The 25,990-nt window shown below is 33.7% G+C and overlaps 1 protein-coding gene across 2 annotated transcripts in view; it reads right to left on the bottom strand.

Moving 5' to 3' along the window:
- SLC12A2 (solute carrier family 12 member 2) overlaps positions 1-25,990 on the bottom strand; it is a 115,088-nt gene that overhangs the window by 8,154 nt on the left and 80,944 nt on the right. The window contains exons 17-24 of one of the 2 annotated variants that reach the window (XM_082380696.1): positions 24,533-24,673; positions 14,011-14,117; positions 10,718-10,797; positions 8,279-8,404; positions 5,424-5,471; positions 3,840-3,962; positions 2,227-2,338; positions 352-438 (exon numbers count right to left, since the gene is read on the bottom strand). In XM_082380696.1, the coding sequence (XP_082236822.1) occupies positions 352-438; positions 2,227-2,338; positions 3,840-3,962; positions 5,424-5,471; positions 8,279-8,404; positions 10,718-10,797; positions 14,011-14,117; positions 24,533-24,673 (824 nt within the window). The remainder of the gene's footprint in view (positions 1-351; positions 439-2,226; positions 2,339-3,839; positions 3,963-5,423; positions 5,472-8,278; positions 8,405-10,717; positions 10,798-14,010; positions 14,118-24,532; positions 24,674-25,990) is intronic. The other variant, XM_082380695.1, reaches the window with a different exon arrangement.

Raw genomic sequence — 25,990 nt, 5'->3', positions numbered from 1 at the left:
AAAATAGTGGAAAGTATTACCCAGGTGGAGTAAGGACTGAGTGGTCATAATGAACAATGGAAATTTAAAGAACCATGTGGAATTTCTGTGGCACTAATGATTTTCAAAAACTACTTGTAAATCAGTAATTGAATTCTTCTCTAAATGTTAAAAACCCTTTAGACTTACTTCAATATCTGCAATAGGCATGCCAACTATCTGCTAGATTAAAAACAAGTTGACTTCACATGTAACTAACAGCAGGCAAAATCCCCAGGTAATTAGTTTAAGTTAAATGATCTGTTAGGGTGTCTGAGTATGTCATCCATAAGAATCAGAAATTTATACAAAGCAATTAATCCAATAACTTACTTTTCTTTCTTTGGTTTAGTATTAATATCTCCTAAGACCATGATATCAGAGAAGTCTATCCGGAACTTGCTAAGCAAAGTAGCCATCCTAGAACAAAAGCAAGCATTGAGACACAGGAAGGATGTATATAGAAGTATTCTTATTCTATTTAGGGCTGAATCTATATGATTTATAGGAAAAGTCTACCAGGTACTAAACAGAGTCCATCTGAATTAACTTACAAAGTAGACATCTAAATGAGTTACTGTTCATTCACAAAGTAGACATCTAAATTCTGAGTAGAAACTTGTGTTGTATTCTTTTACTTTCTCTGAATCTCTCCTTAGTATCCAATAATGAATGGACAGAGCAAGACATTAATAACGAAATTTGAATGGCAACTAGTTTTTTTAAAGTTAATTTTAGTCAAATTATATTGGTAAGTATATGTATTTCAGTAAAAACTAGTACACAGTTATTTAAAAATTATTTTTGGATTATTCTTCTATCCACGAAGAAGGCATATTTCAAGGTCCAACTCTGACTTTTCGGGCAAAACTGAAGCTATAACTGATGGCAGATTAAGTTCACAGCTTTTTTTTTTTCTTAAAACTGGGACAAACATGAAAAGGAGCTCCAATAAGCCTCTAATTTTTCAGTAAATAAATACCTTTTTGGAGGCAGAGTTGGCAATTAAACTTTGGTGGTAACAACAAAAAAGTTGAAACACACATACAGGAAAAGCAATTAACAAAACAGGATTTTATTTTTAATAAAATGAGTTTTCTAAATTAAGATAACAGAAAACAAACAAGCTATAGGTTTAACTTTTAAATTACTAGTATTTCTTGCATAATTCATGATTTGAAATGTATAAACACTTAGCTCAACTCCAGTGTAAATCTACTAAATGCCTAATATGTGTTGTAGGACCCACAAAACTCAAATCTAAGATAAGAAAATAAATATAATTCAAGCCTCAGAATGTAATGATTGGTATCAAGTATATCATGTTTCAGGAAGGGAATGTAACAACTAGAAAGAAACAGGGAAGGCGTTATGAGGAAGGTGACAATAAGTACTGGGGTTTTAAAGAATGGAGTTATTTTAACAGAGAAGGGAGGCAAGTGAAGAACTATTTGTAGTAGACAGATGAGAGCAGGCAAAGAAGTAAAAGTCTGAAATCATATGTTTGTTTAGAGCAGATGCAGAAATGTAAACTGAAGTATAAGGCGTATTTGGGGGAACAGGAGATATAGACAGAAAGGAAACAGGAGGACAGATTATAAAGGGCCCTGTCGCCTAGACTCTCTATGGTGTGTAACAGAGAAGAAGTTAAAAATATTTGGGGCAGAGGCATCACATGATCAAAGCTTTGCTTTCTAAACGTGAAATTGGGAGCAATATGCACGATATATTACAAAATGTTCAGAGATGAGACACAGTGTACTTAGAAAAGCAATGAAACCAGAACTAGAATTGTGACAGGACAGACAGAAATAAGAAAATGGACAATGCCATCCCGCATTTCTGTTGTCTAGAAGTCTACAAAATATAACACATATACGAATATCACTTATGTGTATTTTTTACCCTGATTTTTTTTTTTAAAAAGGCTGCTTAACACTTTGATGCTGGAAGTATTTAATAAAGATTTTCTAAAATGTCAATATATTAAAAAATATTACATATAAGTAAAACCAAGAATCTAAACTTAAACGTTAAGACTAAATTAAAGAGAATGAGGTTTTACTTGTTTAACTAGACTTTTCAGCTTCACTACAGAGCAGAGCAACATGACATTTTCTGTGTTGTCTAATTGTTATCCCTATCAAATCTATATTGAAATAATGAAATACTACTAGATAAATGCCCATCAATTTAAAACAGACTTACGCTCTCCGGTCATGGTCTATTCTGTTTATTTTTCCACCAATGAATACTCTGATCTTACAATCTTTCCACTTTTTCTTGGTAGTCAGAAGATAAGGTATCAATAAGGTCAAACCTGAATCATAAAAATATAACAAATCCCTTATTAAAACACTAATTTCTCAATTAAGAACTTTTAATTCAAGTTAGTTGCTAAAAACACCTTTATTATAACTCAATATGAAACAAAATTGTTCTTTCAGTCCTTCCTTAATAATTCAGTCAAAAAGCCATTTGGCAGGCCTGAATAAGGAGGGAGGCCCAGTGGAGTCAGGGCCCATGTGAGGAAGGCAAAGAAATGGGATAGTGGCCTGGCAGGGTAGGGAGACTGGTTATATCAGGACTGAGGAAAAGAGAGTATTCACTGAAGCTAACGGGAGCCATGTTTCTCAATGGAATGAGAAACATAAAAAGGGAGAAGCTGGAGTGAACCCTACAGTGTTGCAATGGAAGTGGTTTCAATCTATACCTGTATATACAAATAAGTGTGTGTGTGTGTGTGTGTGTGTGTGTGTGTGTGTGTGTGTTTCCTACATCTGTCCACTAACAGGGCCTGGGAGCAGTGACACCCTAGTAGAAATGGGCATATCTAATGCCCTGACCTTTGTTTCTAAATACCATTCTCCACTAAAAGGAATCAAGCCTCTTTGGATAAAGGGTGATTCAAGTGTTGGTGTAGGTAAAGTACAAAACTGAGCCTGGAACGTCTTATTTTATCAGAAAATAAAGAATGATTGGACCATGACAAATGGACACAGAAGTTATCCTAAAGAGGATACTGCTGGCCAAATCTGGGACAACATCAAAACAAACTATGAGAATGAAAAAATCATAATCCACTGAATAAAATAGGAATCCATAAGTCCACGTAGAAGTAAAGAGAAAGCTCCTCTTTATATTTAAACACCAACTAATAAATGAAGAAATGACGGGATTGGAAAAATCATCATTTGGAAACCACAAACACACCACAACAATAGTAACAGCAAGAATAAATTCGGGCAGAAATATCAATGGATGCTAAAGATGGTGCCAAAAATAGCAGTAACGATGGTATATGTGCATAGTCTCAAAGTAACTCCCCATGCCCCAAATATAATCATAAAAGGGGGTAACGATAACTTTTCGGTATATAAACCTGGGGAAAACCACCTTACTCAATGGTCAAAGCTACCTTCACCAGTGATGAGACAAATCAACACTATGTGCCACGTGATAAGACACAGACAGAAGGGCACAGCATCACTTCTGTGATATTTCTACCCACAGAAACTAATTATGATGAATCATTAGACAGCGCTCCAAATCAAGTGACATTCTACAAAATGGTCTGTAATATCTAAAAAATAATGTTAAAGTCATGAAGCTCAAGGAAGGACTGAGCAACTTTCAAATTGAAGGATATTGAAGGGACAGGACAATGAAGTGTGATGCCTGATTCTGGAACTAATCCTGTTGCTTTGGGGGACCTGGCTTAACGGGAATGGGGTCAATGAAGAGTATACACCATTTCCTAGTACTACCCCCACAACTTCAGAAAATTTAAACTTCTTAAAAACATGTGTTAGCAACCTTACCTCCATCATCAAAAAGCCACCAGACATCAATAGTGTTCTTTCCCTGTTTTTTCTGAAACTGTGTACTGGCTTCAAGAAGCTTTTGGTCAGCTACATTTAAAGGCACAGCAGGGCCTTTGGATTCTGAAGGATCAAGCAGAAAAATAAGATATTAGGGAGGAGGTAAATATTAAAGTATATTTTGCTAAATTCCCATAGTTCCCTAACTTTTGTATATTCAAATGTTTATAATGTAGATAGTTGTATATATGACATCAATCATAAGGTTATAGATGTTTACAATTTAAATATACTTTTAAAATGGTTACAGATAAATAATATCTGTACAATACCTAAACTCATCCAAATTATCTTGCCTAATTTCTAATATTTTGAAGCATTCTGAATGAAAGAGAATCATAAAAACTACTAAAGAAAATTATGATTGCTAGATTTTGATTTTTGAAAAGCTGTTTCAGGCTAACTGGGCAAATTAAGCTTATGCCCGTTCCATCAACATAATTTCTTTTGTAATCTGGTTTCTCAATAATTTAAAGCTCAAAAAAAATTTTAAATGTAACGTTGTTATCTGTAATATAAAAGACAGAAAGAAATGGGAGACATAACAATACAATCATGCAGTTATCACAATGAAACCTCTCAGTCTAAGGAAAAACTCCCTCATCTTTACCTAACTTTTGTCCCCTCAATATGTGAGGCCCAATTCTAAAGCCATATAACCACCACATCTTTCTTTGAACCACAGAAAGACTGTGGGAACTCCTAGGAAGGGCACCCATCTACTGTAGGTCTAAAGAACAATTTATCAAGGGAGTTCCCATTATGTATCCCCAGGAATTACAAAGGAAGAAAAAAAAATCAGCACTGACTCTGTGAGCAAGCAAATGACTACAATGAAATCCCTACACCAAATTTTAAAAGCATAAATCCACAGAAGGAAGTCTGATCACTTTTGTAGAATGTCTATCATTCACTTTTCATGCTGCCATGATGTACGCAAAACATGACGAATGATTTTGCATGATGAAATAATATGGCTACCAAACCACACTGCTCCATAACTCTCACCTCTATCTCCTTCTCATAAAATTCATGTACGTTGACATGACTGTATCTCCCAAACGCAGCAGGACTGTGAGAAATATTGTAGTTTTTGAAATGAGAAATATATTAGTATCAAAATTAAGGACTTGGCTGGGTACAACTGATGGTAAAGAATGCAAGTGACACTGTAAATAAACCTTATCTCAGTGTCTCTACTTATCATCTAAACCATGCAGTTTAAATTTAAAAATTAAAATACTGACTTTCAGGATTTGAATATTTCTGAAATACTACCATGATTTAAAAGAATTTGTCTTTGATTTAAAAGAATTTGTCTTTGATATATCACCTTTTCCTGGGATAATTTAATGCTTTAGTTGGCCTAATGATAATTTTTCTAATCTGCATTTAATAAAAAACTGTAACATCACCTCACCATGGAAATAAAAACCAAGGTAAAGAAAGAAAATAATAAGACTGGAGTTAAAGAATTAACAGTATGAGGAAAAGGATTAAAATAAAATGATGAAAAATGCCTGCCTTTTTTCAACAGTGGTTGAGTTGGAGTCTTGCCATCCTCTTCCTCATCTAGATTATGTTTAAAAAACACAAAATATAAGTTAATTGCCTTCTTAATAATAAAATAATGAAAATGTAACTAGAACACATTTATAAATAAAACACAGTATGAAAAAACAGTGTGAAAAATAATTAAGACTGAAGATATTTTCTACACTGAGTGTTCAGGATTTGAAAAAGCAAACATATTTTAGACTCCTCCAGCAGGGCTGCTGAGTAACAGCCACCCCTAAATTTCATTCCCGTAAAACTGACAAAAACTTTAGAATTTTTAAACTTTTAAACTTTCATACTTGAAATCAGTTTCTCTGGCTTATAGAGTAGAAATATGATATTATAAAACTGATGTTGCAAGTAATACATAAATTTCAAACATGCCATTGCATCACTGTGTAAATGACTGACAAGTAATTTTAGAAACACTTAATAGATATTTGGTATTTGTAAAAATTAATCACCACTTGAAATATTTAGGAGTTTGATCAGAGACAAGAGTCTTTTGGTTTATATAAAATGCCAGGTTATACAGGAGTGATTTTTCAAATACATAAATTTATATATATACATATATGTATATGTATATATATACACATATATACACATGTGTGTGTATATGCATGTATATAGCATATGTCGGTCCATTTATATTTACATATCTATAAATATTTCCTAGGGTTAATAGTTTTCCTAATCTGAATTTTTTTTCGTATTCTAAGCTGTACTATTTGTTTAAGGCACATAAAACTCCCAACTTGGACAGGAAAGAGTACACTGCAGTGGGCTCTGAGTCAGACTTCCAGCATTCCAAGATTACTTCTCACCCTTCTTCTAGCTGTGTGACCTTAAGCTAGTTACTTAACTCCTCACTTTCCTCTTTTGTTAAAAGGGTGAACAATACCTACCTCTTAAGGTTGTTATATTGCAAGCATTAATGCACACAGCTCAGTGCCTAGCACAAAACACATATTCAAAGGGTACTCTTTCTGTCCCTCTGCATACCGCATGCCTCAATAAGACAGACGTACCGAATATAATAACGATACCAGAATGTTTATAATTCTGAAGACGTTTAAAATTATATAAACTTTCCTATATTTTCTATACTAATTTTGAAAATAATTGGCTAAATAGAAAATAAACACAAAATAAAATAAATGCTATTTTTGAATGCTAATTTTTATGCCTGTTATGGAACAAGAAACATTTCAATTATTACATTTAATTTAATAGTATTAAATATTATTGTTCATATAAAGTAGATATTTGATATTATCTATCTTTAATGATAATAAAAAACATTTATAAATATAACTATGGACATTCTGTATTCATTTCAAAGAGCTTAGAAATGTCAAGGAAATCTTGACACTGAAAAATGATTTAAACTAAGTTAAAGGCATTTACACTTTTATAATAAAAAGATGAGTAGAAATGTACTGACCCAGTTCCCTACTCTATAAAAATAGACTTCATAAGATTGTGACATACATTAATGAGCTAATGAATGGATAACATCTACTACAATGTAAGAGGAACAGTAGATGCCTGATAAATATATTACTTCTTCTCCTCCTATCACAGTTTTACCTATTAATTCCTAACAGATTCCGTAAAGAAAGGATCTGTTTTAGGCAAGAGGAAAAGGACAACAACAACAAATAAGAGGAAATGAAAGAATGTATACCACAAACTAAAAATAAATGCAGGAACATAAGAAGAGTTATCAGAACCAGTTTATAGAATTTTGAGGTGAAATAGAAAAAAAAAATTACAATCAAGCCAGCAAAGAACTGATATGGAAAGTGGGTCTCAACTAAACTCTCAACTACCACTACTCTAAGCAAACAAGGTAAATAAGGAGGAAAGAAAAAGCAACATTAATGCTTCTAAATAATCTAGAAGAGATTTCAGAGATAGGAGTTATCCAAGGTTATCAATTTCAGAAAAAGAATGGTAATTATTTTACAGGAAGCAAAAGTATGATACGGTTTGATGATTTACAGTGCAGATTTTTCTTGTTGCATGTCAGCTGGGAGTAGGACAGATGGAGATACTAGACTGAACAGAGGTAGGAGAGTGAGGGTAGGAGAGTGAGATTTGGAAGTCATTCCTCTTTCCTTCTCATAAACATGACATAGAGATTTGTGGATGAAATTATCCCAAAGTCTCAGGAGATTTGGAAATCTTTTTGTGGCTTAAACCACATTAGCCACCAGGAGTATTTATGTCTGTAATTATGGCCCAACAGTTCAGCAGCCAAACGTAAATTGTTCATTTCTTGGGAGGAGATTAAATTGAGGAATAAAATTGCACTTGATTTTTTACCACATTGTTTTACCTGAACAATACCAGGTACAGTAGATGTAAAAATATTCTCAGTATCTCAGCACATAAACAAAAAACCCCTGGTATTGAAGTATCTTGATTTACCAAAAAAATTATGCAAACTAATTTTATAAACCTCATTCCTTTCAGTGTTATCATATGCTATACACACATTACTCCAAAACTACCATGTTTCTTTCCAAGTTCAGATTAATCAATGCTTCAAATTAAAATTAAGTACAAATAAAAACATACAAGAGCATATTAGTATTTAATTAACTGGCATGGTTTCTGTTCTGTGATCTACTTAATACCTTAAAAATAATTAATCATTTGTAGCCATTTTTGAAAGGCATAAATTTTACCTGAGCAACTAGAAATGAACAATACACGTTTGAGAACTGGTTACTTTGTAAGACATGCCATAGAATAAAAACTATTTCTTCCAAAATTAAAACATTAATAAAATTTCTTGTTTGAATAAAAATTACCTTTATGTGTAATGGATTTTTCACTAGATGGTTTAGAAGTATCTAAATCTGGTTTTTTACTATACTCCACACTTAGTACCACATCCTTGACACCAGGAGATTTCTCTTGTGATGACAGTAATTCTTCTGTAGACATAAAGTATTCAAAATGTTATCTGAATCTTTTAACCAAAGAGGGCATCATGGTATAATATCAATTAAATGACAATTTTAAGCAAAGTTTATAATGATAATGGTAAGTTTATAACAAATAATTTCTTATTATAAACAAATGTGACAATCAATTTTGAAATGACTATTCAACTAAATATCTTTAGCCACAACTAACTGTCAGACATTTGAATTAGGTGATGGGGAATCAGTAATGACTAAGATGTACAGAACATAAGAATATGGTAGACAAAAGAATGATGTATAAAATGTGAATCAACTCTACTCTAAAAGTCATTTACACATGTAAAAAATGTAGAATGTGACAAATGTTCATTACATATAAGATGACAGACAACAGTGAAAAATTATACCCATGACTATAGAGCCAAAACTAGGGGATAGAGTTCTTTCCTAAGCTCATGGTGAAAGTGCCATCTCTATTTTTAAATCACTTTCTTCATTTTCTGTTTTTTGGGAAGGAGTTAGTAAACATTTAGCTTCCACAATAAAAAAGATTTATCATAAAGACAAACATAATATGAAATTGATCTTCTATCCATAATCCTCATCACTAATATGTGTATATTAAGAGAAATAACAATAGAAAGTATGTAAGCCTCGGTGCCAGCACTATGCTAAGAGCTTCACAGGCAGTATCTTCACAAGAGCCCTATGAATAAAGATGAGGAAACTGAGGCTTGGAAGTCAACAAATTTGCCCCAGGTACAAAACTACTAAGAGAAAAAGCTGGAATTTTTAAAGCATATCTGACTCTACAGCCTATGCTCTTAAGCCCTGTGCTAAAGCAAATTCCTGTCTCCAAATCTTAATGATGAATAAGGAGGCTTTCAAAACAATTCTTATGATTATAAACACTTGAAAATATTTTCTTGAACTTCCAATCACATTTAAATCTCAGCAAATTACAGAGTATATCATTTATTAGCCAAACTGTGATGTTTTTGAGAGTGAAAGGGAACACTACCAATAATTATGCAGAGTTAACAGGTATCCTAAACCAAAATTACTGTTAGAGCATAACAAGCATAATAAATAGTATTTTGCAAGGCCTACTCCAGAGTAAGAAAACGCATTTTCAGCAGGCCATACTTTCGTGTTACATGGATAAAGACCTCAAAGCATTCCTTTCAGAAATGTACAATACCCTTAAAGTGGTGGAGGGAGTGGGAGGATTAGAACAGTTTAAACACATGACCAGATGACGAAAGTTCATTATATGCCTCTCAGCTATTTAGCCTTAGCTAATTTTGATGACCTGGTTAATTAACTGATAAGGATAAAATATTAGGTATGCAAATTTTCTTAAACTTACAGTATTTTTTAAGCTACCAGGAAATCATTAGAGGGTATGGAATTTTCCATAGTTTTTATAAAGTTGGCAAAAGCGCTAAGTATACTTTAATAGGTTTTAAGCTTAATGAAAAAAAATTTTTTAAAAGCTTAAAAAATTATATAGTTTGAGAGGAGATTAGTGGGTGTCAGGGGTTAGAGAACAGGGAAAGAGTATGAATGGAAGCTATAATGCAGTAGCACAAGGGAGATCTTTGTGGTGATGGAACAGCTCTGTATCTTACATGAAACAACATATGTGACAAGTGAAACAGAACCACACACATGTGCTTGTGTGCACATTTGTACACACAAGTGTATGTAAAACTGGTGAAATCTGAATAAGGTATGTAAATTGTCCCAATGTCAATTTCCTGGTTTTGATACAGAACTACAGATATGATGTTACCAGTGGGGGAAACTGGAGGAAGGGTACACAAATTTTTGTGAATCTATAATTATTTCAAAATGATAAAGTTAAAAAATATACTTATATAGAGTCTTTTCTGAAGAAAGAGTAAATGATATAACAAAGTTTAGTTTTTCATTATTAATATGCCTCTATGTACAAAGTATATCTTCTATAAACATGAAAATGTCTAAAATGTTTTCCTCTGATTATTTTATTTATCATGTATTTTTATAACTTTGGCCAAACTACAATCATAACTAATGTTTGTTTCACTTAAACTTAGGATTTGAATTGAATTTTATTCTATTAATAATTACTAGCCACCGTTCAGGTTGGTACAAAGAGAAAATACAAACTTTGGTAGAGCCAATCAGATCTGATCTTTAAATGCCATACAATAAGTATATGACACATATTAGATGGTAAATATTAAAATTATTAAAGAATTTGTAGAATTATATATAATTTTCTAACAAAGTAATTTATATTTTTAAGATAAAAAATGTATTTCAAACAAGATTTACCTTGTCCTTGAAGATGAGATATATCCAGACCCTCTTTTAGGCGGATAACTACTACTCCGTATTGTATATCAAAGGCGTCACTGTAACAAGAAAAAAATAATAAAAAAATTTTTAAATCACAAAAATTTCTGTCTGTCTCTTTCTCTATAAAATGAAGGCAATAGTAGATGATCTCTAAATTAACTTTCAGCTTTAAGTATCTGATTCTTATAATATGCTTTAAAAATTACAGTGACATCCATATGTTAGTTTCAAATCCTACACCATTCCTTTTCTGTAATACTGCTAAAATCTACTTAAGTGTAGATCTTTATAGTAGTGATATTCTACCTACAGCAGCTGTTTAAAGCAGTAACTGTAGTTTTATCTATCAGAAACAGACCAAAATTATGGAAAAACAACTTTCAATAATCCCATCATAGTTAATTTAGGCTTATACCTTTAAAGCCAAGAGAAATACATGAAGACAAAGAAGACACGTTCTGAGAATGAGAGCAGGTTGTAGAATATGAAGGGATCACTTATCATTTATGAAAGAAGGGTGCTTTTCAAGTAATTCAAAAATTTTTACAAAACAGGTTTAAAAAGTAGTCCTAAGGTTATATATGCATTTGCAGACATGTATTCACATGCCCTTTTAATTTTTTAAAACACAAACAGGAACATCTTATACACAGGTAAAATACATTAAAACCTTGAAGACAACTCTCAAACCAGACTTAAATTCCAGAAACTTTAGTTAAGATCATAAATCATGTAGACCTAAGTTTTTAAATCTACTGAAAGAATTTCCAATTGTAAAACTTCAGGTTGGGGGCTTCCCTGGTGGCGCAGTGGTTGAGAATCTGCCTGCCAATGCAGGGGACACGGGTTCGAGCCCTGGTCTGGGAAGATCCCACATGCCGCGGAGCGACAAGGCCCGTGAGCCACAATTGCTGAGCCTGCGCGTCTGGAGCCTGTGCTCCGCAACAAGAGAGGCCGCGATAGTGAGAGGCCCACGCACCGCGATGAAGAGGGGCCCCCACTTGCCGCAACTAGAGAAAGCCCTCGCACAGAAACGAAGACCCAACACAACCATAAAATAAATAAATAAATAAATAAATTTTTTAAAAAAACAAAAAAAACAAAAAACTTCAGGTTGTTCCCTGGAGTGGCAACAGGCTTAGATTTTATCCTTTATTATTATTTTTAATTATACAAGTAATCAATATTCATTATATGCATATAAAAATGATACATTAACCTATAGCTAGGCATATAAAAAGAAAAAGCTAAAAACTAATAAAATGATCAAGTTTTTGCTCCTATTGATAAATAGAAGAATGTGTTCATGGTATAATATGTCATTGTAAAAGGTCTTTTGTCATTGCTGTTTTAAATCACAGGGAGACAATTTTGGCCTGATTCTTCTGTTGAATTTTAACCAAGGTCAAGAGAGATTCACTGGAGAAAAAATTAATAGACATGTTAACCTTCCTCTGCTGTACTGTGAAAGATCTAATTAACTATTAGAGAAGAAATAACTACAAGTATTTTAAAAAATAGTTAATAAAGTAATTGAATCAAAATCAATTTCCTTAAAGAAAATCCAGTGAATATATAGCTCTTAGTCTACTTCAGACTAAAAGAGCTAAATGTTTTTGCTATAAGGTATGGAAATTTCTATAATCTATATAATTTCTTTAAGCTATAGAAGTTGATTTACAGTTTCAGACCCTCCATACTGTTAATACATACATAGTAAATAAAGTATACCTCAGCTGTTCAAGGTAGTTAAAATCACAACCAGAACATAAGTGTCACAAGATAAAACAGTAAGCAGTATCACTGCTTTAAAATAGCCATCAACGTCTATGGTTCCAGAAACCAGAGAGCAATAATTTACCTATCTTTAAACTGCTGCTTGACATATAATACTTGGATTAATACTGGACTCTCAGAGCAAACATTTACTTCAGTTCCTAAAAGATCAGTGTCAGAAAAGACTCCTTTCTTTCAGTGCTCCCATTATGACAAACTACAACTAATAATGAATGAATTATTTGCAAAAATGTCACTTTTTCTATTTTCTAGGATAATTACTCCATCTCACTGGTCTTAATCTTCAAAGAGAAAAAGCATACTCTTTGGCTCAAGGCCCACATGATGTAGTCTTTCTTTCACAGTCTCCTTCTTTCCCTAATCCCCATGCATACAAAGTACAGACTACAGAATTAGAAAGGGAGAATGAAGTGCTGTTTACGAAAAAGTTAACAAACCCAAAGCCAAAGACCAGTCACAACCTCTGACAAACCAGCAGAGCTTGAATTTTACTAAAAACCATTTAACAATTACTTGGGAAATCTTAACTATCGTATATTTTACTAATGAATAGAAAGAGATTTATGAAAGTAAAGTATGAGCTCTGGTTACTTCCACAAAGATGTATCAAGGTAGCTATGAAAACAAAAGCATTATATGTGATACAGGCAAATAATTATATGGTTCTACCAACAGATACAATAGGAGCTCCAGGAAGGGAAATAACTCCAGTGAGTTAAGGATAAACAGATAAAAATTCACAGAGAAATAGGATTTGAATCTGGTACTAGAGTTATTTTGACAAATATAAATTTTTTTTTAAAAATGACAATTTTTATAAAGAAATACTTTATAATGAGTGAACAGTTCTATTTCATCAGCATCTATGACAAGAAAAAGACTACTCTTCAATCAAGTATGATGTACTAAGAGGGAATCCTTATCCTCTATAAAACAGTGTGAATGAGATAAAGAGATTGGCTAAATAAATACTAGGAATACTAGAAAAAGTACTTTTCAAGATTAAAAACAAAATATGACAAAAATAGAAAGAAATTTTATTCTTTTTATTAAATAACTCAGTTCCAAAACACCTTTGTAATAGATTAAACAGATACGTATCCAAAACTTAATAACATGGATAGATTAAAATCAGAAAGACGAAGTAACAAAAGGATAAGAACTCATTAGACAACCTGTAAGAAGGAAATTAAAGTGATGTAAATCAAAACTAAGCTGTCTTATAAACATCATTGGAAATACCACTGAAAAGTGAATAGTAAACTCAGAACTTAGTACTTCAAGGGGGTGGAAAAGCAAACATATAAGTGCATTTTAAAAAAAGAAATGTAAATAAATTCCAAATGATTATTTTCATTCTTATGCTTCTACTAGAAGAGACTATATGAGAAACAGACTTCAAAAACCAGTGCAAGCTTTCAAAATTAATATTTTCTGAATCAACTAAGTTACTGAATTAAAAGGATACTTACTGAAATAAGTTTATATACATATCCACATCCCTCATATCTGCTTGCAACCAATCTTTCTTAAATCCAAGGACAAGTGTGTTTGGTTTCATACGCCCAAGACCAGCAGCCTAAAACACAGAAAAAATACAACTTTAAAGATATGCCATTCACAAAATGCTTTTTAAATGACAATATCCTAATGGACAGCCTCTAAACATTTTTATTTTTAATGTGTTTTTATAAATTTATTTATTTTATTTATTTATTTTTGGCTGTGTTGAGTCTTCGTTCCTACACATGGGCTTCCTCTAGTTGCAGCGAGTGGGGGCTACTCTTCGTTGGGGTGCGGGGGCTTCTCACTGCGGTGGATTCTCTTGTTGTGGAGCACGGGCTCTAGGCGCGTGGGTTTTAGTAGTTGTGGCTCACGGGCTCTAGAGCACAGGCTCAGTAGTTGTGGCGCATGGGCTTAGTTGCTCCACAGCATGTGGGATCTCCCCAGACCAGGGATCAAACCCGTGCCCCCTGCATTAGCAGGTGTATTCTTAACCACTGTGCCACCAGGGAAGTCCCTAAACATTATAAAATTGTGTACCCTTATCAGCAAAAATAGTTGAGCATCCAATGCATGCATATTTATAAATTATATATACATTAATAATATTACTTATGATTAAACATACACAAAAACAGAAGATAAAATTAAACACTTGAAAAGTTCTAAATGTATATTTTGTACTTTTATGATTTATCAGAATTTTCATTTTTAGTAAGGGAAAGATGATGGAATATACTTAACCTTTCATAAAAATCATAACAATACAGTGGTATTCCCAGTTACATATTTTGCCATTAAAACCTAGAAGCAGAAGTCCAAATTGAATACATGCGTTGTTGGCTACAGTTCAGAATTCCATCAATTTTTTCTTGCAACTTCATGTAGAGTTGCAATTCAATATGCTTATACAAATATGCTCCCAGATCCAATTAATTTCTTCTTTTGTAATTTTTTAAAAATTAAATAATTTTTGGCTGCATCGGATCTTTGTTGCTGTGCATGGGCTTTCTTTAGTTGCAGCGAGTGGGGACTACTCTTCATTGTGGTGCGCAGGCTTCTCACTGCAGTGGCTTCTCTTGTTGCAGAGTGTGGGCTCTAGGCGCGCGGGCTTCAGTAGTTGTGGCACACGGGCTCAGTAGTTGTGGCTCGCGGGCTCTAGAGCGCAGGCTCAGTAGTTGTGGCACATGGGCTTAGTTGCTCTGCAGCATGTGTGATCTTCCCGGACCAGGGCCTGAACCTACGTCCCCTGCACTGGCAGGCGGATTCTTAACCACTGCGCCACCAGGGAAGTCCTCTTTCGTAATATTTTAAAACACACTAAAAATTCTATTCCCAAGGTTGGGTACAGACATAAGATTTTTTTTTTATTATGGTAAAAGATAAATAAAACAGTTTGCCATTTTAGCCATTTTAAGATGTACAATTCAATGGCATTAATTACATTCACAGTGTTGTACAACCAACCCCACTATCTATTTCCAAAAGTTTCTCATCACCCTAAACAGATATTCTGTAAACACTAAGTAATAACTACCCATTCTTTCCTCCCTCCAGGCCCTGATAACACCTAATCTACTTTTGTCTCTATGAGTTTGCTTATCCTACATATTTCCTATAAATGGAATCACACAATATTTGTCCCTTGTGTCTGGCTTATTTCATTTAGCATAATGTCTTCCACGTTCATCCATGTTACAGCATCTATTAGAACTGCTTTCCTTTCTATGGCTGAATAATATTCCATTCTATGTGTATACCACATTTTGTCTATCCATTCATCTGTTGATACATGCTTAGGTTGTTTCTATCTTTTGGCTACTGTGAATAATGCTGCAACAAACACTGGCCTACAAATATGTGTGTGACTCCCAGCTTTTAATTTCGTTGGGTATATGCCTAGGAGTAGACTTGCTGGATATACAGTAATTCCTTGTTTAGACTTTTGAGGAACCACTAAGCTGTCTCCCACAGCAGCTGCATCATTTCACACTCCCACCAGCAAGGCAAAGGTTCCAATTTCTCCACATCCTCAGCAACACTTGTTAGTTCCTGTTTGTTTGTTTACTTAATTACACACATGCTAGTAGTGTAAAATGGTATCTCACTGTAGCTTTGAATTGCATTGCTCTAATGACTAATGATACTGAGCAGTTTTTCATGTGCTTATTAGTTATCTTTATTTCTTCTTTGGAGAAATGTTTATTCAAGTTATTAGCCCATTTTTTAATTGGGTTGTCTGTCTTTTTGTTGCTGCTTTAGGAATTCTACGTATGTTTTGAATATTAAACCTTATCAGATATATGATGTAAAAAGATTTTCTTCCATTCTGTAGATTGTCTTTTCACTTTCTTGATAATGTCCTTAGATGCACAAAAGTTTTTAAATGTGATGAAGTTGAATTTGTTTACTTTTTTGTTTTGTTGTTGTGCTTTTGGTGCCATATCTAAGAATCCATTGCCAAATTCAAGGTCATGAAGATTTACCTCTATGTTTTCTTTGAAGAGCTTTATGGTTTTAGCCCTTATATTTAGATCTTAGATCCATTTTGAATTAATATTTTATGTCATGAGGTCATACTTAAGTTTTTATAGGTGATATACTTAAATCATTTTTTGTGAAAGATTAAATTAATTCAAATACTTACCAAGTGCTGACCATGTGCCAGACACTGTCATAAAGACTCTGGACAATTAGGGAACACAAGAAATAAGCCTAACCATGTAAAGTTTACATTCATTTTCGAAATGTTCTATCCATGCACAAGTTTCTTTCAAAAAATAAGATTATTTTTTCCACTCTACTATAAATAACGCTTTGCCCTCAGGAGACAGATAAAGAATATTTATTTTTATTTTAAAAACCGTTACATAGCAAGGTAGCCACTAACCACACAACATAATTTTGATTTTTTTGTGTTTTTTGGTAAAAGAAAACCAAGAAATATCTTCAAGTTTTATTGTTTTTTAACGAAGTAAGCTACAAGATGACCAGCAACTTCTTGATGGTACAAAACACTGTCAGAGTTACACCCTTTCTCATCACAAACTTTGGTCACAATCTTATTATAATTAAAAGGTTTTATTTTTGTAAAATTAACAGTAACATTCTGAGGTACTCTGTGCACTTCTGTTTTCAACTTGATTATTGTAATAACTTTCCCTTGAATGACTGAGTAAAGAAATTTCACATCTATCAGTCATCCTAAATCCTTTGTAAATTCTAATCAAAGTACCTATTCAGTTAGAAGTAATGTTTTCAGTTTCCATAAAACATCATGTGTTTTAAAGAAATAGCATTACTGAAAATATGTCTTCTCTGGAACATATTCCTTTTGGCTCATAGAAAATCAGTTCTTCGTGGACTTCCATAATTGAAACTGATATAGCAAAATGCAGTCATCTGAAGCTTATTACAAATAGCTTCAGTTTCAATCAAAACATTCTCACCATGTTGTTTTTTTGAATCGTGAGCAATGTTTTCTGTGAATCTTCCACCAGAACTTGCTGACAAGAAAGGCATTTAGTTTGTTATAATATTTTTCTGTGTATCATCATAACCATTTTTACTGTAGCAGAAAGAACAACTCTTTCCCCAATAGTATGTGGCTTTTTATTTCTGTCATGACTATTACATAAAAACATTTCCAAACATCATGGTTACCTAATTTAGTTAAGTACTGCCATGAGATTCATATTTAAGAAACACTAACAAGAAATGAAGGAAACAGCAGCAAAGATCAATAAAACTAAAAGCTGGTTCTTTGAGAAGATAAACAAAATTGATAAACCATTAGCCAGACTCATCAAGAAAAACAGGGAGAAGACTCAAATCAATAGAACTAGAAATGAAAAAGGAAAATTAACAACTGACACTGCAAAAATACAAAGGATCATGAGAGATTACTACAAGCAACTATATGCCAATAAAATGGACAACCTCGAAGAAATGGACAAATTCTTAGAAAAGCAGAACCTTCCAAGACTGAACCAGGAAGAAACAGAAAATATAAACAGACCACTAACAAGCACTGAAATTGAGACTGTGATTAAAAATCTTCCAACAAGCAAAAGCCCAGGACCAGATAGCTTCACGGGCGAATTCTATCAAATATTTAGAGAAAGCTAAAACCTCTCCTTCTCAAACTCTTCCAAAATGTAAGCAGAGGGAGGAACACTCCCAAACTCATTCTACGAGGCCACCATCACCCTGATACCAAAACCAGACAAAGATGTCACAAAGAAAGAAAACTACAGGCCAATATCACTGATGAAAAAGGTTGCAAAAATCCTCAACAAAATACTAGCAAACAGAATCCAACAGCACAATAAAGGATCATACACCATGATCAAGTGGGATTTATCCCAGGAATGCAAGGATTCTTCAATATACGCAAATCAATCAATGTGATAAACCATATTAACGAACTGAAGGATAAAAACCCTATGATCATCTCAATAGATGCAAAAAGAGCTTTCAACAAAATTCAACACCTATTTATGATAAAAACCCTCCAGAAAGTAGGCATAGAGGGAACTTACCTCAACATAATAAAAGCCATATATGACAAACCCCCAGCCAACATCGTTCTCAATGGCGAAAAACTGAAAGCATTTCCTCTAAGATCAGGAACAAGACAAGGTTGTCCACTCTTACCATTATTATTCAACACAGCTTTGGAAGTTTTAGCCACAGCAATCAGAGAAGAAAAAGAAATAAAAGGAATCCAAGTCAAAAAAGAAGAAGCAAAACTGTCACTGTTTGCAGAGGACATGATACTATATATAGAGAATCCTAAAGATGCTACCAGAAAACTACTAGAACTAATCAATGAATTTGGTAAAGTAGCAGCATACAAAATTAATGCACAGAAATCTCTAGCATTCCTATACACTAATGATGAAAAATCTGAAAGAGAAATTCAGGAAACACTCCCATTTACCACTGCAACAAAAAGAATAAAATACCTAGGAATAAACTTACCTAAGAAGACAAAAAGACCTGTATGCAGAAAACTATAAGACACTGATGAAAGAAATTAAAGACAAGACAAACAGATGGAGAGATATACCATGTTCTTGGATTGGAAGAATCAACATTGTGAAAATGACTCTACTGCCCAAAGCAATCTACAGATTCAATGCAATCCCTATCAAACTACCAATGGCATTTTTCACAGAACTAGAACAAGAAATTCCACAATTTGTATGGAAACGTAAAACATCCCGAATAGCCAAAGCAATCTTGAGAAAGAAAAACGGAGCTGGAGGAATCAGGCTCCCTGACTTCAGACTATACTACAAAGCTACAGTAATCAAGGCAGTATGGTACTGGCACAAAAACAGAAATATAGATCAATGGAACAGGATAGAAAGCCCTGAGATAAACCCACGCACATATGGTCACCTTATCTTTGATAAAAGAGGCAAGAATATACAATAGAGAAAAGACAGCCTCTTCAATAAATGGTGCTGGGAAAACTGGACAGCTACATGTAAAAGAATGAATACAGAACACTCCCTAACACCATACACAAAAATAAGCTCAAAATGGACTAAAGATCTAAATGTAAGGCCAGACACTATAAAACTCTTAGAGGGAAACACAGACAGAACACTCTGACATAAATCACAACAAGATCCTTTTTGACCCACCTCCTAGAGGAATGGAAATAAAAACAGAAATAAACAAATGGGATCTAATGAAACTTAAAAGCTTTTGCACAGCAAAGAAAACCATAAACAAGACGAAAAGACCACCCTCAGAATGGGAGAAAATATTTGCAAACGAAACAACTGACAAAGGATTAATTTCCAAAATTTATAAGCAGCTCATGCAGCTCCATATCAAAAAAACAAACAACCCAATCCAAAAATGGTCAGAAGACCTAAATAGACATTTCTCCAAAGAAGATATACAGATTGCCAACAAACACATGAAAGAATGCTCAACATCACTAATAATTAGAGAAATGCAAATCAAAACTACAATCAGGTATCACCTCACACCGGTCAGAATGGCCATCATTAAAAAATCTACAAACATTAAATGCTGGAGAGGGTGTGGAGAAAAGGGAACCCTCTTGCACTGTTGGTGGGAATGTAAATTGATACAGCCACTATGCAGAACAGTATGGAGGTTCCTTAAAAAACTAAAAATAGAACTACCATACGTCCCAGCAATCCCACTACTGGGCATATACCCTAAGAAAACCATAATTCAGAAAGAGTCAAGTACCACAATGTTCACTGCAGCTCTATTTACAATAGCCAGGACGTGGAAGCAACCTAAGTGTCCATCGACAGATGAATGGATAAAGAAGATGTGGCACATATATACAATGGAATATTACTCAGCCATAAAAAGAAACGAAATTGAATCATTTGTAGTGAGGTGGATGGACCTAGAGTCTGTCATACAGAGTGAAGTAACTCAGAAAGAGAAAAACAAATACCGTATGCTAACACATATATATGGAATCAAAAAAAAAAAATGGTTCTGAAGAACCTAGGGGCAGGACAGGAATAAAGACACAGATGTAGAGAATGGACCTGATGACACAGGGAGGGGGAAGGGTAAGCTGGGACGAAGTGAGAGAGTGGCATGGACATATATACACTACCAAAGGTAAAACAGATAGCTAGTGGGAAGCAGCCGCATAGCACAGGGAGATCAGCTCGGTGCTTTGTGACCACCTACAGGGGTGTGATAGGGAGGGTGGGAGGGAGACGCAAGAGGGAGGAGATATGGGGATATATGTGTACGTATAGCTGATTCACTTTGTTATAAAGCAGAAACTAACACACCATTGTAAAGCAATTATACTCCAATAAAGATGTTAAAAAAAATTGCTTTAGCATATTATGCTAAATCCATTAAAAATAGTCATTAAACGTTACATTAATTAAAGAATGTTGATGACAATGGAAATATTTATAATAAAATATTGGTTGAAAAAAAAAAAGAATCACTGACGAAAGTGCCGAGTTTTGGCTTCATGTTCTAGATGGTTAGTTTTTAAAGTTGAGCTAATATTGATGGCTTTAAATTATCATTAGTTAATTTAATATCATGGCATTATATATATGTGTGTATATATATTTGGAAAGGGGCTACAGGACTTGGGTATAATTTATATTTTAAATATTCTTATTGGCAATGTTATTTCGGTCTACTTTTTGTTTAGAAAATTAAAAAAAAAATTGCTGTTTACCTCAAAATGTGGCTAATGAAGAAGAGGAAAGGCTTCAGAAATACTCAGCATATATTACAGGATAATTCTAGACTAGATTGCTCAGGAAAAAAGGTAGTTATCGCTACACTAAGACTAAATGAGATCTACTTGATTTAAAGGGCATCATGATGTAATCTGAATTTTTTGTAAAAACAATAGTTTTTTGCTAATTTAAAATGAATGTTTAAAATTGGATTGACAATCAAGTGGCTCCTGCCTTTAAAAGAAAAGAAAAGAAAAGAAAAGAAAAGAAAAATCCATTTAAACAAAGAAGTTAGCAGTGTTAATGTATTACTGCCAAAGGGCTCCATAAGCAAGTTATTGACAAGACTACCTCTCCTTAAAACAGTGAATCTCTAAATAAATGCTTATGATTATAACTAATAACTAGACAAATGAAGGGACAAAGAAATGAAAAGTCAGAATGTAAAGTATAGTAAAACAAACCCATCTAAAACAGCACCTCTAGAACTATAAAATAAGTCACTGTATAAAGAAATCAATGTCCAAAAAACTATTTTGACAAAGATTATAAACCTCTAACAGATATAAAGGCATTTGCCACTTTATGTAACAGGTTTCGAGAAGGTTTGAAGGAAAGAGAAGTACACTCAGTGGCAACTTACACTAAAATTTCAGTGATTAGTTCTAAAGAGGCAATTCACCTATCTGTAAGGATATTTTAAACAGTTCCTCAGACAGCTCTGCCACTGGAATAAACCATCTCCTGGGCATCTTTGTAAAGGGAATAGCACTTGCCAGGTTTACAGGGCAGTCTCAAAATGACACTGTTCTATGCATGCACCCTTTGCCCCACACTGGTGAAACTGTCATGACCCTCGGGGGTGAGTATGTTAGGCAGAGGAGAATGAATGAGGAGGATGGTTCCTAACGCTCGGCCAATTTACGATATCATCATTTATACCGCAGAAAACCTCGAGGGCAGTGGTTCTCAAAGTGTAGTGCCTGGACTGGACCAGCAGCAGCAGCATGATCACCGGGAAACCTGTTAGAAATGCGAATTCTTGGGCCTCACCCTAGACCTACTGAATCACTGTAAAGATGGGGCCCAGCAGTCTGTGTTTTAGCAAGTCCACCACGTGATTCTGATGCAGGCTGAAGTTAAGAACCATTGCTGTAAGTAAATATTTTCATTTCCTTCATAACATTTATTAAATACATAGAGTAGTTATCAAAGTATTCCTATAAACTGCACAAAAGCAAGCAAGATTTACCCACTAGAAACAACCTTATGACCAGGGGTAGCATTCCATTTGAAATATTTATATATTTCACATACAAAAGCGAATAAAGTAATAAATAATCATGTATCGACCACTCAGCTTAAGAAAATAAACTTCACAAATACACATCAAGCACCCAATGTGTCCTTTTCAAGATCTCCTTGTATTTTTACTATATATTCCATTATCTAGGCATATATATGTATGAATTTTTAAGTTACATATTTTAAAAAATTTACAATATCTTCATATTACTCATGTTCTTATTTTAACTTGCTATTTTCCTTAACATTTCTGTCTGAGGTTTATCCTCATTGATATGTATAGTACCTTTTCACCACTATATGGAATTCCACTGCTTGATTATGCCACAATTTTCAATAATGTGATTAATGGCTGTTGAAGTTACTTTAATTTCCTTTTCACTGTAAGAAATGATAGTGCTATGAAACTTCACATAGCCTTCCTCACATGTGTAAAATTTCTCTGTGGTATACACTTAAGAATGGAATGTCTCAGGATATCCACACTTTTCAAAGATGCAGAATACTGCCAGGTTGCTGTCCCAAGTGATTGTCCAGTCTACATTTACTACAGCAGTGCAAAGATTTCCAAGTGCTCTACACCATTTCTAACACTTGGTATTGGCAGACCTGATTCTGATCAATCTGACGGGTATGGAATAAAGCTGTACTGTGGTTTTAATTTTTACTTCTGTCATTTAGATTTCCTCTTCTTTGCATGTCTTTTGCTCTTCTTTTTTCCTCTTATAGATTTAGTATTTCTTTATATATTGTGGACCATATTCTTTTGCTGGTAACATTACCTTCTTTAGGTCTGTGGCTTCATTTTTTGTTTTCATGCTTTCTTTAGAAGCCCAGCTTTATAAATGTTAACTAAAAAATAATTGGTTTCTTCTTCATAATTCAACTTTTTGTGTCTCATTTAAAAACTTCTTCCCTAGTCCAAGATCATAAAATTATTCTCTATTTTCTTCTAAAAGCTTACAAATTTTGCCTTTCATGTTTAGGTCTTTAATCTATCTGGAAATGTTTTTTTGTTTGGTCTTTATAAGGATGTGTTATATATTTTTTTCACATAAATAATCAATTATCCCAGCTCATCTTTTCAATGTCACCTCTGTCATGTATTAAATTTCCTATATGAGTGGCTCTATTTCTACTTAGTTGAATTGTCTGTCTCTACTTCAATACCACAATGTCTTAATCACTATAGTTTTATGCTAATAAGGCTTTATATCTGGCAAAGCAATCTCACTCCCACCCCTTATTATTCCTGAGGAATAGCCTAGGCTATTCTTAACCACGTGCTTGTCAAGTTTTAAAAAACACAAAACAGAAAGGGCCCAGTGACAGCACTGAGTCCCCCACCTCTACTTTAACAAAGCAGCTCAACAATCGACACAGTCAATGGGCTTTTGCTTAAGCTTTCTTTTGAAGAAAGAGGTTCCTATAAAAATAAGTTGGCAAACACTGTCTCCCTACAACCTTTAACGGTTGAAGAAACTGAGTTTCTGAGAAGTTAAATAACTTGATTGGTCCGAAATCCATAATAAGGAAGTAGCAGTGCTAGCATTTAAACCTAGGACTGATTCCAAATCCCACATTCTGGTTACTAGGACACACACAAAACCGAAAGAGAAGTCTAAGTTTAGCACCAGTAAAATAATAGAAATATAGTAGGGAATTAGAATTTTTAAAAAATTAAATAAGGACTGCCATTACTTAACACAACAGGGAGTGAATGGGAACTATCTTAGGAAAAGGACAGAAATAGGCTAAGATAATTCACAAAGAGGTTCTTCACTGTCAGCCAACACAACAGTATTTCTGTAACTCTCAAATTATACAAATTGTAGTATTTTACTTCAGTAAAGATAGTTTAAAGATTTATGATTTTTATTAATGTGAATAATGAAACCTGGAATAAAAAAGTTTTTGAAAGCTTACACAAAACTAAAATACTGTCATTTGAAAGATGTAACAAATTTACCTGCATCAAATATTGTGCACCCTCTCTCAAATCATCTGCATGTACTGGAGCATAAAAAGCCTTCATTTTGTTTTTAATAAGCCATCGCTGATATTTAGCTTGATCAATGGACATCTCTTTCATAGCTTGTCTTCGAGGGCCCTTTAAGGTAAAAAATATTAATAATGTCTTTAACTGAAAGGTAATCTATTCCCCTTTTATAAAAATCCTCCTGTTATCTTGGTTTAAACAAGGTGTCTAAACATGGCAGTGGGGTGAGAAGGGAAGTATAATGATAGCGTTTCATTTTCATGTCAGTGAATTCTTTCCAATAAAGATTATGAAAAGACAGTGTTGATGGAACAAAGACACAGAGGGTGCCAGTAGAAGGAAGAAGAGGAGAGGAAGAAACACAGACTTTGAAAAATAAATGTTTTGATACTAGTAAATGAGAGAAATTATAAATTATTGAAAATGGAGAAGAGATTACACAGAGAAAAATAAGAGCCTTCTGTTTTTCTATGGAAAGTTTCCCATCTTGTTTTTTGTTTGTCTCAAATGTCTGAGTTGTTAATTCTCAGAAACCTAGAAGTATCATTATAAGTCAAAGTGAGCTATATAAATACACTTTTTCTTTGTACTTCTGTTAAATGATGAAATGACACAAGAAAGGAAATGAGCTTTTTCAACTTGCCATTCTATTTTGAGCCTTGTAAGCAACACATAAAATGTGTTACATGTTTTACTTAAAATGTATTTAAAAAAATGTAATAATAAGATTAAAAGTACACCCTAATTATACATGAATAAGACAAGAAAAAGTACAATTTATCTTTCCTAGTAGAAAAATTTCCCCTTTGTAATTTCTTATGCTCAAGATCCCAACCTGAATTGATCTACGTGGAGATAAACTGTGAAACTCCACAGGTCCTGAGTGGAGTCAGTGTCTCACTGTGTTCTTCCACTACCCTACATACACACACACACACGCATGCACATGCACACTCACACGCACGTGCACGAACACTCACTTTGCTACTATACAAGTAGAAGATCAACTCTAGCAGGGGCTGAGATGTAGGGCATATAACACGCATTTCTAGCACCAAAATAAAATGAACAGTAGAGCCTGAGAGATAAGTTAATCTGGCAAAAACTCCAATTTCTTATGCAGAAAAGGTGATCCATCATCTAGTAATTGTTTTCAATAGCCAAGATGCCAAAAACAAAAAACTACTTTTGGATGACTGTTTATCCCTATTTTTAATAACTTCCTTACTCATGAATAAAACTAAAATGAATGAGCAATTAAAGGGTTTGAATTTGGAAACTCAGCATTCACTCTACTCTTCTTACATATCAGATACTAGATATCTACCATGATTTGTCCACCTCCTCCAGCCTCTTTTTTTTTCTGATAAGTATATGTTCCCAGTATTCTCAGGACTTTATGAGATTTATCAGCAAGAAGAAACACAT

This window comes from Balaenoptera borealis (assembly GCF_965194805.1).
Source record: "Balaenoptera borealis genome assembly, chromosome: 2".
Lineage (NCBI taxonomy): Eukaryota > Metazoa > Chordata > Mammalia > Artiodactyla > Balaenopteridae > Balaenoptera > Balaenoptera borealis.
Note: the sequence above shows the minus strand (reverse complement) of the source record. Positions and strands in the feature narration are given on the sequence as shown.